Source organism: Aulonocara stuartgranti (assembly GCF_965226115.1).
Source record: "Aulonocara stuartgranti genome assembly, chromosome: 10".
NCBI classification, from domain to species: domain Eukaryota; kingdom Metazoa; phylum Chordata; class Actinopteri; order Cichliformes; family Cichlidae; genus Aulonocara; species Aulonocara stuartgranti.
This window is the reverse complement of record NC_138946.1, coordinates 33,144,236-33,164,377: the sequence shown is the minus strand read 5'-3', so window position 1 is coordinate 33,164,377 and position 20,142 is coordinate 33,144,236. Positions and strand designations below refer to the sequence as shown.

Sequence of the window (20,142 nt, the reverse complement as noted above, 5' to 3'; positions counted from 1 at the left end):
CACGACTTTTTGAGCACCTGTTGTACTACGGGACACTATTTTCCTTCCTGTATAAATCTGTATGCATATGCTCAAAATAAACGATCTAGTGAAATAAATGAAAAAAGAAGTTAGCATTCCTTATTTGACTGAATCATTTACATTTTAAGTAACGGAGGAAATCCATCTTCATCTCTCACCCAATGCCATTAAGAGCTTATGTGTATATATTAGTCTCTAGCCATCATTAACCCAGCCGTAACTTTTCTTTGTCCATGCTGCAGTGGCTACAATGAAGAAAACAATACCATGTTCTAGCATGTAATAAAAATAGTTTTTATTTTATTTTGCAAAAACAAAATATACAAATGGTCACTTAAGCACAAACCACTTAATCTGTGTAAGATCCATAAAATGCACACAATAAATAAAAGAGAAAAATCACAAAAATACCACAAATGCAGAGATTTTCAAAATCAGAGAACAAATCAACAGTCCAGTCTAAATAAAGAGAGTGGAAGTATTTCAGGTATGGTAACAGTAGAAGATCATAAAACCACCAAAAAAAAAAGAACAAGAGATCAAAATCAGGCAGCTAGAGTTTCCTGCTGAGCAGGGGCACGAGCCCAGGCATGTTTCTGTAGCACGCAAAAACACAGCATTCACAAGCAAAACACACATAACAAAAACCCCAAAAACCAAAGACTTAAGGACTGAGCTTTAGGACCAGGAATCTAAATATTCACTCTCTCAAGCACTGAACACAGGTATCCAACTAAAACCAAGACTACAATTTAAAATGGAGATAAAGTCTTTTAAACCCCAAAATGGGCTAAAAACATTTAATCTCTTACAAAGAGAACGCACAACACTTACAATGCTGAGTTTTTCTAAACATCACTCTAACCTTGTCCTTTCCCAGCTTATTATATTTTGAGTAGCTCTGTGAGCCCTGAAACACCTATAATCAATATATATTTCATATTTATAAGGCTTCTCATTTATTTGTCTCCTTCTTTGCATAGGGTCCTGAAGAACATACTAAATCAAAAACTGTCTCTACATCTCTCGTTGACTTGTTTAGGGACCTGCAGAGACACAGGGTACAGCAGACTATCCCATATGTGTTGCTATGACATCAACTTAGCTCTTTAACACATGAGAGGGCAAGCCAACGTAACAGTGAAGATAAATAAGAACACATACGCTGAATACACACAGGAACGAATTGTTTCAAAAGCTGTTCAAAAATCAAACGTTTGTAATTCACACACAAAACAGAACAAATAGAAACTTTGGTTTGGCAGCCTGTTCACTTCCATTCAGTGCATAGCCTCTCATACACAATGGTTAAAAAACAAAAAACACAGCTTTGTATTATACAGTGAGCAAATCCTGTCAGCAAGAATAGTTCCAATAAACCCAGAAGCTGAATTAAATCAAAAGTTTTCACTTTTAGGATTTCAGATACTCTGATTTGTCTTTTACAAACTGATGCTCTTGGTGTCATCGTGCACATTTCCAGATGAGAAATGACCCGTAGCCATTTTTCATAATGTCTTATTTGGAATAAGTGTGGCAAGCAGACACATATAAGTACTTGCCACTGCTTGTAGTGACACGTATAACTATTTGAAACTTTGCCAGTTACGGTCGTAGTCTGTAGTCAACTTTACAATAGACATTTCAACCCATAATACTGTCAGTAGATGCTAACTTGTTGGGGCTTTCCATGACATTAATAATCAAACTGCTGGCAGTGGCTTATAGTATGATTGGGACGGTCACTGTTCATTTGAAATCATCCAAAAAAACAAACAAACAAAAAACAGAATCAAACTCTCAGAATCCAAAACAAAAGAAAGGAAAATCCACTGTAAAACTGAAATGTGTCAGAAAACTAAAACAAAAGTACGATGATAACAAATGTGTTTGGAACATTTTAAAACTGTTTTTCAGTCTTTGAAAATAATAACATATTTGAAATTAAAAACGTGATCTTGTCCATTAAAAACAGCCTCATCCAGTCCCAGGAACCTCTGTGCTGCTTTTTACCTGCTGCTAACATCTCATGTGAACTCGGTTCGGCTGGAATTCAGAGCAGAAAATCACCTTTAAACCTCGCATCATCACTCCAACCATGAAAACAAACACCATGTCAGTCCAGCCCTTAATGTTGCTCTAGTGTCCTCCAGGTTACACGTTCTGCATTCTGCAGTCTGAAGTGTTCGTCTGTTTCCTCCCAGCAGCCAATCAAAAGCCACCTCCCAGCACCTCACTCCACAGTGCTGCTGCTGCTGGCCTTGACCCCGGCCCTGCTAATGTGCAGCCAGGGCAGCTTGGCGCAATTTTTAAAGAGCTGTTCGATGGCAATGTGACGCACGTGCAGCTCAGATGCCAGCGAGTCTTTCTCCTGCACGGCAACTGTCAACTCCTCAAAGACCTCTGTGAAGAGAGAGAGGAGGGGTGGATAGAGGGGATCAGCATTTTTATTCACAAGGCGCGCACACACACACACACACACACACACACACACACACACACACACACACAGCAGATCATTAAGTCGCGGGCGGGCTTATGTAGTCTTTCAAATTATTAAACATGAGCAATTAACATCCCCATCTGCTGTGGGTACATTTGTGGAAGTGACTGCTCTTAAAGGGTGAACAAAAATGTGCAGGACACGCTCCCACTAGGACGTTGGGAGGACAATATCTCACATTAGCTCAGGTAATTTGCCTCTTGGCAGCAAGAAGAATGATAATTTTACTCATCCAAAAGAATCAAGAAAAAAAATAACATGACAGTTTAATAATGATTAAGCTGCTCATTTAAGCAGCTGTGTGATAGGTCACTCAGAGGTCACATGGTGCGCTGGACCTCTTGAGATAAGAAAGCTGAGATAAGCAGCAAACAATGGCTCTAACAGAGCCGGCAGTGGATTCAAGGAGATGATGTGTTGACCAGAAGCCTTTTAGTCTATTTCAGGCACTAATTTATTGAGTATTATGTTCTGAATCGGGGAGCTAAAAGTCAGACTGGGAATTAAAAAGACCCTTTCACTAGAGCAGCTTTTTTCCTGAGGGCACCAAAAATCTCATGTGGGGATTTATCAGAGAGGAGGATTTCACACTGAAGCAAAGGTTTTTAAAAATGCTTAAAATATAGATGACTATGACTGCTGAGCCTTCTGTGAAAGGAGCTGTTCAATCAGGATATCAGTAAAAACCACTTACTCTGAATCTGCAGGAGTAGCTGGGCATTTAGCTGATGGAGCTCATCCACACTCATTTCAGTCACTAAAAGAAAAGAGATCACTTTTAATGGTGTGTGAGCACAGTGGATGTCATTTAGAATAAGAATAGACTTTAAACATGCTGCAACACTTGTGCTACTTGTCGATGTCAGAAATTGTAAATAATACGCACTAAAACTTCATTTGCTCTGTTTAAATAACTGCAAAGGTCTGTGCCATCTCAAGTGTCAGAGGGTGATGCTGTTCTCCTGTGGAAATATCCACAGTTTAAACAGTCTACCTGTGAACTGCCTGTCATCTTTCACTTATAAGCAGAGAATTTGAAAACTGCTGGCCTCTAATAGGCTCAGTCACATCCTGCAGGATCTGTAGTTATAAACAGCTTTACTGGAGATGAGACGTGAAGCAGCCAAGGACACAGCCTATCTCGAGGTTAGAGGAAAATTAACCTCTCTCTGGAGAGATCACAGCTAAGAGGAAGATGAAGGACAGTAAAAACGTTCTGCTGTTGTACACGCTGAGGTTTTTGAAGATAAAACTGAATAATGTGAGAGGCGAGAGCAGCTTTCCTTGTCTGCTGACAGATGTATTTTTCTTTTTTAAAAGAAGAAGAAGAAGAAGAAGAAAAGCATAAACGTTCCACTGCTTCAACTCCAATTTGATAAAACCAAAGTCTGCTAAAGTTTGTTTGTGAAAAGAAGAAATGTGCTTACACTCTTCTCTGCTGTGACCCTGGTGCGCGCGCTGCTGTCCTCCTGATGGCTTCCGGCTGTGAAGACCTCTCCTGCTGTCGTTGGACCAAACGTCAGAATGCGACTCCTGCAGCAGTCCTAGCTCCTCGGCTGTGTGGCGCTCCAGCATACCCATCGTGTAGTCAGCCGGCCCTGTTGATTTGCCCGTGTCCCAGCAGGGCGTGTAGCGGGGCACCTGGGCGTCTGACTGGGGGAGCAGCTTGCGGTCATTTTGCTGGCCGTAACACAGAAGCTTAGCCCCCCGTCTGTTCGGGCCACTGGAGGAGACAGAGTCTTTGTTCTGGGCGTACTGAATGATGCGGTTCAGTTTCTGGCTGAGGGCCAGCTTCATGCCCTCGTAGGCACTCCGGGAGACCTTGGATCGTGACAGCTTCTGGTTGGCGATGAGATGACATTTCTCAAAGCAGTCTCTGTGGCCTCGCAGGGACTTGGAGTGCAACAAGGTAGCAGAGGAGACACCTGCATTCACACGGACAAAGCAGGGAGTCAATAAGACGACGACAAACGCAGTGACACAGTGCAAAACGACAGTCAGCTAAAGCTTCTATTGTAAGAAGAGCCGTTATTGAGTGAGCTCAGGTGAAGTGGAGACAAACCTGTTTTCCTAGCATGTGAAACAGCAGTGCTTGTTCTTGTAACCACCATAAAAACCTTTAGTGGGAAAAAGCTGCCCTTAAATAAACTTACAGTAGAGCTACAGAAAAAAGAAAAAAAGAAACATGAACTGTTAACTAGTCTGATATAATGTGTTGCAGCAGCCGTCCCACTTTCTATTGCTGTGAGCCAACCACCCCATGCATGTGTACTGAATCGTGTTTATTTCAAGGCTTCAGTCACATTATTTTGCAGATTTAGACTATTATAGATATAAAATAATTATAAAGATAAAGAGACTTTTTCCCCCTGAAGGCCAGTAAAACGCCACTGATCTGGGGCTGCTAGGCTGGACGCTAAATTATTAACATTAATAAGTAACATCTGCAGAGTGTCCGTTGTCTGCAGCAGGAAACGCTGCAGTGAAAACCTCAGTTCTGAGAATGTTAGCATGCCAGCTTTTCTTCATTGCAGCCACCGCATACTGCTTCAAAAGCTTACAGACACACAGACACACACACCAAATCTACCACATGCAGTAGAAACAATACTGTCAGAAAGCTCTTTCTGCCTCCTGCTAATGCAAGAAGACAGAGTAACTGCTATTTTAGCTTATGCCTTAAATCATGTTGCATGTATACCATATTCTGTTGGATTAATAACCTACTGAACTTGCCACAGCAAATAAAAGTAAGAAGTAAACTAGTATGAAAGCAAGCTAAAACTGACAGACTGACCTGCCACAATCTCTCAGTAAAAGCTGCTCAGTGCTCAGTGGATTAGCCAGTAGAGCTCGAGATGGGAGGGATAATAGATTAACTCAGTCTCAATGCAAATATAAAGCATTTTTTTTAAAGCCGGAGGATTCATGAGAGGAAATTGGTCTCTCTGTCCATATGAAGCAGCACTTCATTTACATTAATTCATGAGACTTACCTGTGCCTGCTTCTGTCAAACAATATTTTTATGACTTCACTACCCAGCAGTGACTACATTTTAGCTTCTTTAACCCATTTTAGCTTGAAAAACTGCACAATACAGCACTTGTTGAAAAAGAGACTAAAAAGATGCATTCCCTGGTGTAAAATAATTAATTCTGCATTCCTTGTGGTTACCTTTACACATAAAATGTAATGTTTCATGGATCCAAAAATTAAAAGAGGGTCACACTGTGCTCAGTTTTGCGTGTAACAGGAAATTACTCCAAATAAGTAGAACACAACTGTAATAACCTCTGAGTGTGGCTTTATAAACAATGGGAGGCTGACGGTGAAAGAGAAAGCGTTAACACAGTGTGTGTGTGTGTGTGTGTGTGTGTGTGTGTGTGTGTGTGTGTGTGTGTGTGTGTGTTTGTTTTAGAGAGATGGAGAGGTGACCTTCTTCTTACAGCCTCTATTTCTCAGTAGACAGGCATATGTGCTGGAGTCTGAGGTGAGGAGATTAGTCACTGTTGTTCATCTCGATTTAGAAGCTCACACAGAGACATTTACCTCACAAGCGCCTCTCTGCACTTTACCAGCAGCCAGGTCACTGTTTTCACTACACGACACGACCACAGCAGACACACTCACTCATAAGCCCCATGTTTGGCGTTTGTAGTGCAGGGCTGCTCTAAAGTTACACACATGCAAAACAACGTAAGGCAACACACACACACACACACACACACACACACACACACACACGGAGATGCTGGTTCAACAAATTCCACTTAGTCTAAGTAAGAAGAGAACCCATACTGATGTTAATGACTGAAATGGAGAGAAAATATTAATGAAGTCAACACAGAGAGTTGAGTTATTTGTCATTGTAAAAACTGGCTTTGAGAACAACAACAACAACAACAACAACTAGCAAAACTAACATGAGAAAAGGAAACTTTATGTATAAAAGCAGAGACAGTAAGCAAAGTTGTGCAAAGACAGACATAAAGCATGTTGGCTGAAAATTTACCAAGAGAATTTTGGTTTTAGTGGTTTGAGGCTGCATGTTGTATGAATTGTAAAAGTCAGTTTTCTGCCTAGAGTTATATAAAATAGAAGCAGCTCACATGAAAAGGAAGACAAAAATATTTTTCTGCACAAATTTGTTTGTAGGCAGTGCTTTTGGTATCTTTTGAAAGCTTCTGTTTTGTAACCTTGTGGAATCACATCAAATAGTTCATCCCTAATTTGGGACAGACTGCATTAATAGACCTTAATAGCACATAGGAAGGTTTTAGACCATTACACAACTGTGTGGCACAAATCTATTCTTAGCTTCAGCGTAGTTCGGTTTTGACACCGAGTGCCTAAAAAGTCAGATGTTTGCAATGGATTAGTCTTATGAGGGAACCAAATATTATCAGAGTTTTGAGTCGTGCGAGTGCGTGAATAATTGTCTAACAAATAGTCAATGACTCTTCAGACACAGAACTTTGTGCCAGTCACACAGCCATGGATTTATCTGATCAGTCTTAGCCTTTGGATGTCCACAAAAACAGTCACTACCACTTGCCAGCAGAAAAATCATTGGCACACAACCAGGGCCGTGCACCACCAGCAAAAGACCTCACACCAGCTAAGCAGCTTAGCGCTACTGTCTTTCATGGCTGCACACACAGCCACAGGCACACACAGACTATTCACTGGAGGTGATTCAACATTGTTAGGCTGTGACATCCAGAGACATTAGTCACACTGATGACCAATGGACTTGTTTTGGTCTGCTCGTCTGGGAAGGGGTGAAGTTAAACTGTCGTAGACAAAAGCACAAACGCAAGCTGAAGTTTAATGAACAAATCCAGGCCTGTAATCAGTAATCCCTGCCTACAAATAATTATACAAAAGTAGAATCAGGCAATTCAGACCCACACCCGAATCAGAACTCAGGTAGCTTGTTTCATTAAAATCAAATAATCAGACTTCAGGCAGGTGGGAAAGAGTTTCCTTTAAGACAAGGATTACGTTTCAGTAGAACTCAAACACTTTACAACTAAATCACAAGGTTTTAGTCACAAGGAAAACAAGCATTCAGAAAAGTTGGGGAACAAGACAAAACCACAGAGATATTACTTCCTCTGTTTGACAGGCCAGCTTCTTTTAGCGGCAAACGTTTTGGCCAAACTGAACTCTGACCTGCACTTACAGATTTGTTCTTGTGGTTTCCATCAGGGAAAGAAAACTCAATGATACATGTTTGCAGAACATTATACGGATAGTATGTGATATATTAGTAATGTCTGTTTCATCAAACTTCTGAGCCGCCTGCCCACTCAATCCTTGACACACTTTAATAACGTGTTGGGAGTTGGCATGGAGACAGCGGCACACAGGTCACTGATGGTGAGGTGTCAATAAGAGCTGCATGCCACTGCTTAGGAGAACGTGTTGTCAGCAGCTGCACACGGCAACAACAACGAACTCAATGACTCGTGAACTCAGACTACATGTTAACCACTACAGATGTCCTGCAGTGCTTCCTACAGACTAGCTGCCATCACAGGTGCAGGAAACCCCATCTAACCGAAACAACAGCAACTGTTTCAGCCTGGAAGACACAGATACGATTACAGAAACCTACAAGCACTCATGCGCACAACTCTATTTCCACAAGTATGGCGGCCATTAAAAAAAACCAAAAAAACCAACAACAAACAAACTTAGAATTTGCTCAGAAAAACAAAACAGTAAGGAAGTTGCACATGATCCAAACATGTTTAAAAGACTTATTTATTTTGTGTGTGTTTTGTTGCCAACGTTGAAAAACAGACTACAGCACAATGTGACCTTGTTCATTACTGTTATTATTATTATTATTATTATTATTATTAATATAAATCAACTAAATATAGATCAGGAATGCTTCTGTTCAAGGCGTGTCTCTTTTACCCTGAGGCTTACAGTCACACTGTGCACACAGTACAGTGAGTGGCAGGGAGAGCAACATTTCTTATGCCTAAACTATGTTTATGCAGACACTGTTGTGAACTAACAATCATACATTCAAACACAAACTCCACGTTTAACAAGTACTCGGATTCCAGAAAATAAAGAACAAACTGTTCATGGAAAAGGATATTGATGCATGACAAATGCTGATTAATTTGTTTAACAACATAAGCATAATGGCTAACATATTTTTAGGCGAGAATGTAGCTGTGGAAACCTCAAATATCTGCTCAGTTTATCAAGACACCACATATTTTCAAAAGCGCTCCGACATTTTCGGAGACGTCTGTTACCCACTAGCTCGATAGCTAGCCGGGGTTTAACGCTCACTAGAGCCGTGAGAACACCGGACTCCCGGCAAATCGTTTTCAAACCCACCGCCATCTTTCGCTACTCAGGTTAAATATATATGAGTCACTTAGATAACTTAAAAATGTTATTGTTTGGCTTTTTTTGTATTTTATTTGTTCCTGAGTAAATCGGTTTGGCTGAGATTAAAGTTATAGTTTTTACACAGCTGAATAAAGTCAAGCAGACAGCTGATTATCAGAAGTGTGAGATGCTCCAGAATTTACTCCGGTGTCCCGTTATATTTTAGATAGCAAGGAGTTTATTAAACTTCACTGAAACAATCTGCAAATTTCATTAAAATTTAATAAACTCTCATCTTTTCTTTATTTTTAGTTAGCACATACCATAAACACTTAAAGCTGTAAGCTAATGATAGTTATATAAGAGCAGATGCTGCTGGTGCAATAAGCTGTACGTTTTATGTCCAATGGATGATGATCTGATTAGTCGACTAATCGCAAAAATAATCGGTGACTAGTCGACTATCAAAATAATCGTTTGTGGCAGCCCTAATAATGGCCCATGTACACTATTTTCTATCATTTTTAAAGCACTGTCTGTTAACTGTGGCTGAAACGAGGATTATACCTTACATGCACACCACACAAGGTGGAGAAAGATCAGAGTTACTTATTCATACTACAGAAATGTGCTGGTTTAAACACCATGAGGCAATTTATGTCAGGCTAAAGGAGACTTAAGGCCACCTAATCCCTGCGTACAGACAGAGGCTGAAGCTCTCCAAACCTGTCATGAGGACCAAAAAACTGGAGCAACGAGGCTGTGGAGGAGCTTCGCACGTGTTTGGAGTCTACAGACTGGGACACAATGAAGGCTGCTTCTAACAGCTTGGACGAGTTTACGGACACTGTCACCTCCTATATCCACTTCTGTGAGGACAGCATCGTGCCATCACGCACCAGGGTGAGTTATAACAATGACAAACCCTGGTTTACTCCTAAACTCAAAAAGCTGTGGCTGGAAAAGAGAAAGGCGTTCAGAAGCGGAGACAGGGACTGCTACAGAGAGGCCAAGTACAGGTTCACTAAAGAAGTGGACGTTGCTAAACATCAGCACTCTGAGAAGATGCAGCAGCAGATCTCAGAGAATGACTCGGCCTCTGTGTGGAAAGGTTTTAGGAATATCACAAACTACAAGCCTAAAACCCCCCACTCCACTGACGACTTGCTCTTGGCCAACACCCTTAACGACTTTTACTGCCGTTTTGACGAGCCATCAGGCAGCCTTCACACCTCCAACGGCCCCAACAATAGAGACACTTTGGACACTCATTCCCCCACCTCTCCCCCCTCCATAGAGCCATCACCACCTTCAAACACTTCACCTACAACACCCCCCTCCTCACCCCACACAAAAGAGGATTTCACACCACCTCCTCCCACCACAACTCTTCATATTCATGAAGAAGGTGTGAGGAAGCAGTTTAAGATTCTGAATGCTCGGAAAGCTCCCGGCCCAGACGGTGTGTCTCCTGCCACCCTCAGACACTGTGCAAACGAGCTGGCCCCAGTGTTTTCTGGCATTTTCAACTCCTCACTGCAGGCATGTCATGTGCCTGCCTGCTTCAAGTCCTCTACCATAATCCCTGTCCCCAAGAAACCTAGGATCACTGGACTAAATGACTACAGACCCGTGGCTCTGACATCTGTGGTCATGAAGTCTTTTGAGCGCCTGGTTCTCTCCTACCTCAAGACCCTCACGGCCCCCCTCCTGGACCCCCTGCAGTTTGCATACAGAGCCAACAGGTCTGTAGATGACGCCATCAACATGGCCCTACACTTCATCCTGCAGCATCTGGACTCCCCAGGAACCTACGCCAGGATCCTGTTTGTGGACTTCAGCTCTGCCTTCAACACCATCCTTCCAGACCATCTCCGAGGCAAGCTTTCCCAGATGAATGTGCCTGATCCCATCTGCCGGTGGATCACTAACTTCCTGATGGACAGGAAACAGCATGTGAGGCTGGGAAAGAATGTCTCGGACTCCCGGACCATCAGCACCGGCTCCCCTCAGGGCTGTGTTCTTTCTCCTCTGCTCTTCTCCCTGTATACTAACTGCTGCACCTCCACCCACCAGTCTGTCAAGCTAATCAAGATGACACCACCGTTATCGGACTCATCTCGGACGGGGATGAGTCTGCCTACAGGAGGGAGGTTGAACGTCTGGTGTCTTGGTGCAGCCACAACAACCTGGTGCTGAATGCCCAGAAGACAGTGGAGATTATTGTGGACTTCAGGAAGCACACAGCTCCACTCCCCCCCATCATCCTGACTGACACCCCCATCACCTCTGTGGACTCATTCCGCTTCCTGGGTACCACCATCACCCAGGACCTGAAGTGGGAGCCCACCATCACCTCCGTCATTAAGAAAGCCCAGCAGAGGATGTACTTCCTGAGGCAGCTGAAGAAATTCAACCTGCCAACACGGACGATGATGCAATTCTACACCGCAATCATCGAGTCCATCCTCACCTCCTCCATCACCGTGTGGTACGCTGGAGCCACTATCAGGGACAAACAGAGACTGCAGCGTGTTGTGCGCTCTGCTGAGAAGGTGATTGGCTGCAGACTCCCATCTCTGCAGGACTTGTACACCTCCAGGACACTGCGGCGTGCAGCTCGGATCTCAGCTGACCCTTCTCACCCTGGACACAGTCTGTTTGACCTGCTCCCCTCAGGCAGGAGGCTCCGGTCCATTCGCACCAGAACCTCTCGCCATAAGAACAGTTTCTTCCCCTCTGCTGTTGGACACATGAACAATAAACGTATGACTGTTCCCACCACTAACACATGACCCTACGCTGTGTTCACTGCATCATTCCATGTTTGGCACTGATCACCACCTGCACTCAGATAGATATGTATATATCTATCTATCTACTTAGCACTTTTAATTCTTATTCTCATTTTTATTTTCATGTCTATTTAAGCTTAATTTATAACAGTATTTATAACAGTATGTTTGCACTGAAGCACCGCAGCAATTTCCTAATGTTGTAAACCCGCTCAACATTTGGCAATAAAACCCTTTCTGATTCTGATTTAAAAAGAGCCTGTTCATTCAAACCCATGTATTAGTACAAAACTAGTAGACCACGCCGTGGGTTCAGCAAATATCTGGACCCCAGCTGTGTTCAATCAAACAGCTACCACAGGCTGCAACATAATTGGGCCTCTCAATACACCCCAGGGTGAAGAGTTCACCCACAATAAATGAGCCGTTTATAGAAGCATGCTGCAGTCAGAATCAGCACCGTCTAATATATTCCAGCCTTTCGGTGTAGGAATTTGATCTTTATTCATTCCAAGCCCTAATAAAGTCTGGTATAATAATAACACCCGACTTGAATACACTCAGAATTATATAAGAAAAAATAAAGAAATGGTTCTGGGTTCCAGCTGAACGTGACGGTTCAGCAGACTGATCGTCTGACACGGAGCCACAGGGGTCCAATAACAAGAAACCGTCTGTGATGGGGGCTGGATAGAAAATATTCACCTATCCACCTTTTGTCAGTTCTCTCAGGTATTTACAGATCACAGCTTGCACAATATATTAATAGAAAGTGTGCGATACCATAACAGCCAAAGGTACTCTGCTCCTTTAATGTGGTCCTTTAGAGATCACATGTGATAATAATTAGTTGTGTAATTAAAATTAGAATAGACATCTGACGACCAAACCAACATTTATACCAGTATGCCACAACTGAAAGGGACCTCTGGCTCGAGCAGGGCGATATGGCCAAAAATATTTATCACAATATATATTTGAAAATTTGCGATAACATATAACTGACGATAATATATATTTTTCGGACCATAAGGTGCACAGGATTATAAGGCACATTAAGCAAAACAGTCAGATAAATCAAACTTTCCTCAACTCATTCTTCTTGCTTCCTCCACTTCTGTACCATTGATTCATTAATGCTGCGTTCTCTGGCAGCTGCTCTATTCCCATGTTATTGCAGTATATTAATGACTAACCTCGCATTGTGGATGGATTATCTCAGTTGTTCTCCTGACTGAAGTTTGGTCCGTTTACAGCATCCTGCCATGCGATTGCATTTGTCCCTAACCACCAGGAACCCTCACGTTAACTTTTTTCGAGGGGAAAAAGGTTGGCGTTCATCCTGCAGCTTCACTGTTTATGTTATGCTAACATAGCTGTGTCGCTAGCGATCACGTAGCACATCATTATATACCAGCTAGCCCAACTTCAGTAACCCTACAAACGTCACTGCTGTTTAGTTTCCTGTCTTCATTTATGTTGGAAGTGATAGCAGAGCTGTACGTTTGAATGTTTTCAGAAATCTCTCAGAACATGCTATATCATGTTTAGGTAACTAGCGAAACTAGCGAGCTAACTTCCGCTAGCTTCCTGCTAACTTCTAACTCCGTTAAATGTAATAAATTCTGTTTTCATGGATGCCTGGATGTTAAACTTCATAGTTTCACCTGGTAAAGCAGCAATGCTGATCGTTTTATTAAAGATGAAAGAATTTAGACAGTTTTTAACTCTCAGTGATGCTCGTTTGACTTTGGGACCCTAAGAGAACGGAGTTTAGGACCCAGATTACTCCCAGATTTACGAGCACCTTAGTCCAACAAATACGGCAATAACGATGGCCTGCTTGCATGTTGTACAAAAAAAAAAAAATTTTAAAATTAAAAAAAAAGAAAAGTGCTTTGTTGTGTATCTGACGGACAAACACCAAACCAGTTCCACATCACTGAAGCTGCACCATTTTTACAAACCAATTCTGGTTCATCCGTTTCACTCAACAATCGGCCATGTGCGTATGAAAACAAAGGCACTGCACATGTGCGTTTTACCCATATTTTATCGCGATATTTCATTTTCTTATCGTTGCCTAACATTGTACCGGTATTATCGTGAACACTATAATATGGCCCAGCCCTCCCTCTGGCTATCTTAGTCATCTTATAATCTTTGGTATCACTGGCATTTCTGGGTTTGGTTATTGACAGGTTAGTCTGAGCGGTTATAAAGATGTCCTAATTATAAAACTTCCTCTGAAATATGCACATTCTTTTAACATGAAACAGCTCTTCCACAGAACATAAGTAGTAATTGGCTGGCTCTGGGTGTGGGACTGCAGTCACCCCCTTGTTCTCTGCTGCAACGTGTTGACGCTCAGGGCTAGAATACCGCTCAGATGGTATAGTAAGAAAAAGGAAAGGAAACATTGTAAATAAGACGTGTTAACCTAAGTACAGGTTGAGCAGTATATAAATACGTACAAAATTTTGTTTGATGCTTTCTCATAGAACAAGCAGATGCAGGCCAAAGTGATTTCCTCAGGAAACAGCTACTTGGAGATACAAAGACTGCACTTCCTGTCCATTCATTTGACTTTAAACTGTGAACAAAGTCTTAGCCACAAACAGGATTTACATTTATATCTGCACCCGCTGCTACCGTTGGCGATTTTGGTGATAAACAACGCCGCACAAAAGTGCCTTTAAATAGGGAACACAATATACTGACGCCTGGAAATGACAAAGTTTCAACATTACTGACTTGTTGGTGCACACTATCCAACAACAGTCATGAATACTCTGCATGTCAGCAGCTGCCGGACATGTCTGAACAACACCACTTCATGCGTATCTGTAATCACATCTGTGGGAGGATGTGGACTGAAAAGAATACTTGAGTGTAACTCATAGTGGATTCTTTTGCTACTGCTTAGCTACAATGTGGCAGTGTCAAGTTGTGGTGAGTGTCACCACCACACTGTGCAGTGAAACATTTTTTTTTTAAATAAAAACATCTGCAGAAAAAAAGGGCAACTTGATTGATTTTACAAAAATGTTCAGCTGTGGTCAAAATGTTAAAAAAAAAAATAGAATATTGTGGAAAAATTTCAGCATTCTTCGGGTCACGTGTACCCTAATGGTCACTCAGCTTTGCAAAAGTGCAGTACCAAATCAGTCTTCTCCAAATGTGGTGCGTTTAAGTAAAAAATAAACCCTTCTCCTTAGATGCAATTGGACTGTGCATGTGGTGGCTCATCTTCACACAATCACCTGGTCTAAAAATATCATTTTTGACACAGAAAGACTTGATCTCTATCCATCTACATCTGAAACCAGCATTTGTCACCATTTAGTTTCAGCCAGCTACAAGTCTGCCTGCTGTGTGGCCTGTAGAAAACACTTATCTTTGTTCATAAAATAAAAATTTTTTTTTAAAAAAAGCTCTTTGGGGTGATGGCATTTTCTTGAACCACACCAATAAATTTACTTGATAATTCTGTTAATATTCTGTTCATGTAGAAAGTAATACATACAAAGTGGCCTCTATCTAACACAAAAAAGTAAATAAATAAACAAACAAAAACAAATAATTCTGACTCTGCTGTTTATTGAATATTCAGAGCCAACATGAATGAGCCAATGAATGATAGTGATAGCATGATGTGACCTGATGTGACCTGGGACACAAGGGCTCTGGGTGTGTGTGTGTGTGTGTGTGTGTGTGTGTGTGTGTGTGTGTGTGTGTGTATAAAAGAGATAAACACCACTATGAAGGTGTATATAGACTCATGTTTATCAGAGTTAACAGATTTGCCGTTGAGTAAATTGTAGCCTTGCTTCTTCTCTTTTAACAAACAGTGGCGCAGGATGAATGGGAGCTATGGCTATTAAGTCTACATGAGCAGTCAGCGAGCACATGGCTAGGCTTTAGTTTCCAATCAGCCATGCCGAAAGTGGCCACATGAAGCTTGGCAGGCTTTTCTCTGACCAATGATATGCTTAGCTGCACCAGAAACACGTGCTTGTCTGCAAACTCTACCTTTTCTCCCAGCATATCCGACAGTTACATAACAGCCATTTCAATGCTACACATGCTGATGTCAAAACTTGCACCCCAAAAAACTGAATCTGAGAGGGGTTTTTTCTGACACATCCAGTGCCAAAGGACACCTCAGATTTGGGGATAGACTTTTAGTACTTGGACTCAACATCCTGAAATAGAATATGCAAAGACAGCCTAAGTGAGCAAAACAATCCAGCCCATCTCAAAATGATATACCATCCTAGAAGCACTCGGGCAGTTCCCAGAATCCTCTATAGCTGTTTAACACATCATACACAATCACAATATATGTAGATAAAAAATATACACACACTTCAACAAGAGCCTTTGTGCATCTGTGAGACGAGTGCCAAATGAGAGGCATGTCCAATCCCTTTTGATTCCCTATTCTTCCTCAAATAGGCCACTCATTAATTAAGACATGAAAAAACTTCAAACACATGCTCTTGAGTTGGAGTGGCACATCAAACGGGAGAATCACGGCAGCCTGCCATACTTAGGGCTTCGGTCGTGCAGTCCCATTACCCTGCACATGTAGCTTATACATTGTTTCTAGAGAGGATAAAAGAAGCGACTGTGACAGGCAATCCTATAAGACATCAAACCGATGAAAAACTGAAAGGCTCTCAGACTTTATCGCAACAACTGGTGCAGGCATATTTGCCATGATGGGAAGTGATGACCGCAGAAGAATCTGGATGATTCTACATAATCCAAAACGTCTTAGAAACTAAGAGCAGCACTGATATATTCATGCCTGTTGATAAAAGCTCTGAAATTGCTGGACATTAAGACAAAGGCAAATTCAGAATCCCATCAGACAGACAGTGTGTGGCAATTAAGAAAAGGTCACACTTAAAAATGTTTTTTTGAAAAAAGCAGGCAGCTCTTTTCTTTTCCCCCCATAGCACTTTGTTGGTGAACACGCAAGCAGCCCACAGCCTTACCTTCAATGCTGAGTTCAAAGCAGACGTGGCAGAAAGACAAGGTCCCCGTTTCTGTCTCTAGCTTACAGACGCTGCAGATATTGTCATCATTCAGATCAATGTTAACAAACTGTTCCTCTTCATCCATAGTGTGCCTGTGTTCAAACAATCAGTGACAGATAACACGGTTAGCATGCACAACCTCTAAGTGTATTTCTTAGTAATTAGGTCACACTTTCATATAAACTTATTAAAAATGTACTTTTTGGTCGGGAGGAACGGTTTTTTTGGGGGTCTAAACTATTTTTGGTGCAGATACAGTAAAAGGGACAGTGTCCTTTTTAATACATCTTTAGTTGATGATAGAAAAATGATGACCCAAAATGATAAAATGGTCATGTGATCACTCAAGTGCTAGATTAAAAATGCCAGTCACTCTCTTAACACTGTGTGAACATGCTCCAACCCCTCCACACTGAACCAACAATACAAACATTAATGGCCCGGTCTTAAAACAACTGTTGTCTCAGTGGGAAATATGTCAGGACACTCTAGAAACACATATAACAATGAACACAAGCAAGTAATGTAAACTACCCAATCCTTTCTTTGCAGTTGTTTAGACTGATGTTCAGTAACTTTACTCAAAATTACAAGTACTCCATTAGGTGACTGAAAACTTCCTCTTGGGAAAAAAACAAAGAACAGAAGCAAAACAACAAACTTGCCAATTAGTAACCATCTTGAAACACCACCGGGCATTTTTTGCACAGTTATTTTGTAACATTATCTAAATTAACTTTAGTCTCATTGGTCACAGTTTGTTTGGTCTTGTTGGTACGCTCGTTTGTCAGCTGCTACCAGAGGAGGGACCTGGCTCTCTTAGATTAGTTCACTTGGTTTGATTGAAAAAAAAAAAAAGAGCCCCAACAAACAATGCTGACAGAGCTCTGGCCACCAGACGTGTTTCACCCCTTCTTGTCTGTAGGTCTCAACGGGAAAACTCCAGGCAGAGAGCTTTCAGCTTTCAGCTCTGCAATGCCCCAAGACTAAGGCCTCCACACCTAGTAACATTTAGCCAGAGCATGGAAAGTCAAGGCCTTTGCCAAGACTGCGCAATCTTATGCTGAGCTTTCTCAGCTCCTTTTAAAGGAGAGGATTTCTGACTGCACTATAAGCTCTATTTAAAACCTCTGCTGGACAGAAGTAATAACAACAATGATTACGTTCTGGATCATGTAATCAGGACATCATGAATACAGTGACAGAGTGGAAGAAAACTTCTCCCACTGGCAGGTTTGATTTCATAAGAAATCCAACAAAACTCAAGACAAAAACAAAGGCTCTTTTTCATATTTCTTCTATTGTCTGAGTTGTAGCCACTAATTTCAGCTTCAGAATTCAAAGAATTTGTGGATTCTCTGTCTGAAGATATAACAAGCATAGCTCAACGAACATTACAATAAGTCTGTGAAAAAAGCTAATAATGATGTATTCATGTGGGGGGGGGGGGGGGGGGTCTTTCGTACCTGTATTGGATCTGCATTGTTGTACCTACTCTGTGCGCTACATTACAATGAATCCAGTCTGTCTGTGAAGGTTCTCAGTCATCCAGGTCATCGTAGTCAAAGGAGCTTGCAAAGAAAAGCGTCTGGACTTCTTTAAGTTGCTTGAAGACGTTTCACCTCTCATCCGAGAAGCTTCTTCAGTTCTAAGGTCAAATGGTGGAGAGTCCCAGATATAAACCTAGTGGGAGTTTCCCCCCACAGAGGGACAAAAGGACCCCCTAATGATCCTCTAATCGCCTGAGCCAAGGTGTGAAACTGGGTGTGGGTCCCAATCAGCCAGAGTTTCGGGTGTGTTCATTGTGAAACCTGGTCCCACCTTATCATGCGAATTCCTGAGGTCAGATGGCCCAGGATGTGATTGGGTCCCACACCCAATTTCACACCTTGGCTCAGGCGATTAGAGGATCATCAGGGGGTCCTTTTGTCCCTCTGTGGGGGGTCACTCCCACTAGGTTTATATCTGGGACTCTCCACCATTTGACCTTAGAACTGAAGAAGCTTCTCGGATTAGAGGTGAAACGTTTTCAAGCAACTTAAAGAAGTCCAGACGCTTTTCTTTGCAAGCTCCTTTGACAATGAATCCAGTCCCCTTTTTTGCCATTTAAAATTGATTTATAGAGCTGTTAAAAGTCCTTTCACCAAAAACTGATCGCAGCTTCTACCTTCTGACAGGAATGTTGTTCGAGGACATTATTCAATAACCTATGTTGTTGTAGGTGATATACTCGGTTTAAATACTGGCAATTACTTTTTGGCACAACATCAGACAAAAAGAGTGAATGATTATTACTGTGCCTTTGGATCTCTGCACTGAATATTTTAGTTATTATGGGGTTTGTCTCCACACAGTAAATACCTTTTACAACTGGACGAGATAGCGGGATTCACTCAACAACTGATCTGAGAACATGCAACAACATATATGATCATCCAGTAGAGCTGGAATCATTTAAAATGTTTTGTAAATAACCTAAAAGAAACCCTATTGTTTGTTCTATTTGTCTCCGTGTGTCGTAACACGACGTAAATATTAATCAAGGACAGAAAACAAGCTAAGCAACGTTAACAACACCAATCCCAGTAGACAACACACACAAAAACATCTAAAACTTTGAGTTTTATAATTAACATGTCATATAACCAAAAAATTATACGTACATCTACAAGCACTCCCAGTTCACTACGTTAAATTTCTAACGCTAACACAGGATTAAGACCATTAGCAGACCTTCAGCTGTGAATCAACAGAATAGCCAATGGTTTTCTACCTGAACTTTCCAGTCTGTTGGAAGCACAGTTAACCTTCACCAATGCCCATTTTTCTTTCCGTCGGTAGTTTAAACGGCCTGCAGAATGCTACCTCAAATGCTGGCAGCTCAAAGTAACCCGAGCGACCTTTTAAGTACCGTTTAACAAATTCCTGCTAACAAGAAGTTAAGCTAGCAGCACACTGGCATCCTCCGAGTACTTCAGTCTGGCTGATTCGTGACCGTTATTTGGCGTTGTTAAACACCGATGGACTCATTTTAACGACAACACCGCCACTATTTTAGGACTCCACTTTTGTGAAACTCACCTTGCTCTTCAAGATCCGCTCCGGACAGCTAGTCCTAGTTTATGTGTACTCCACGGTTCTCCTATACCCGAGTAAAGCACCCAAACACAGGACGAGGCTGCGCGTCACGGCAAATCCAGAGAAGCTACAGGAACCTCTAAACCCCCCCTCCGCGGAACGAACCACTAGTTTATACGAGGGGTGAAATGAATAACTTAGAGTTCAAGGATTAAGTGTTCTGGCTCTAGTATTAACACAGACAAAAAAATACTGATACTCTATAATATTAAAAACATAACTAACGCCCATAAGTACAATAGTCTTATTACACAAACGGCGTATTGCAATAATATCATA

The 20,142-nt window shown here is 41.8% G+C and overlaps 1 protein-coding gene across 1 annotated transcript; it reads right to left on the bottom strand.

Moving 5' to 3' along the window:
• Positions 1-301: 301 nt before the first annotated feature.
• On the bottom strand, positions 302-19,932 carry cUnh21orf91 (chromosome Un C21orf91 homolog). Its single transcript, XM_082549609.1, has 5 exons — positions 19,807-19,932; positions 16,684-16,817; positions 3,952-4,449; positions 3,219-3,281; positions 302-2,424 (listed from the first exon to the last, which is right to left on the bottom strand). The coding sequence occupies exons 2-5, from the start codon at positions 16,808-16,810 to the stop codon at positions 2,255-2,257; spliced, it is 858 nt and encodes a 285-aa protein (XP_082405735.1). The 5' UTR covers positions 16,811-16,817; positions 19,807-19,932; the 3' UTR covers positions 302-2,254.
• Between the last annotated feature and the right edge of the window lie 210 nt (positions 19,933-20,142).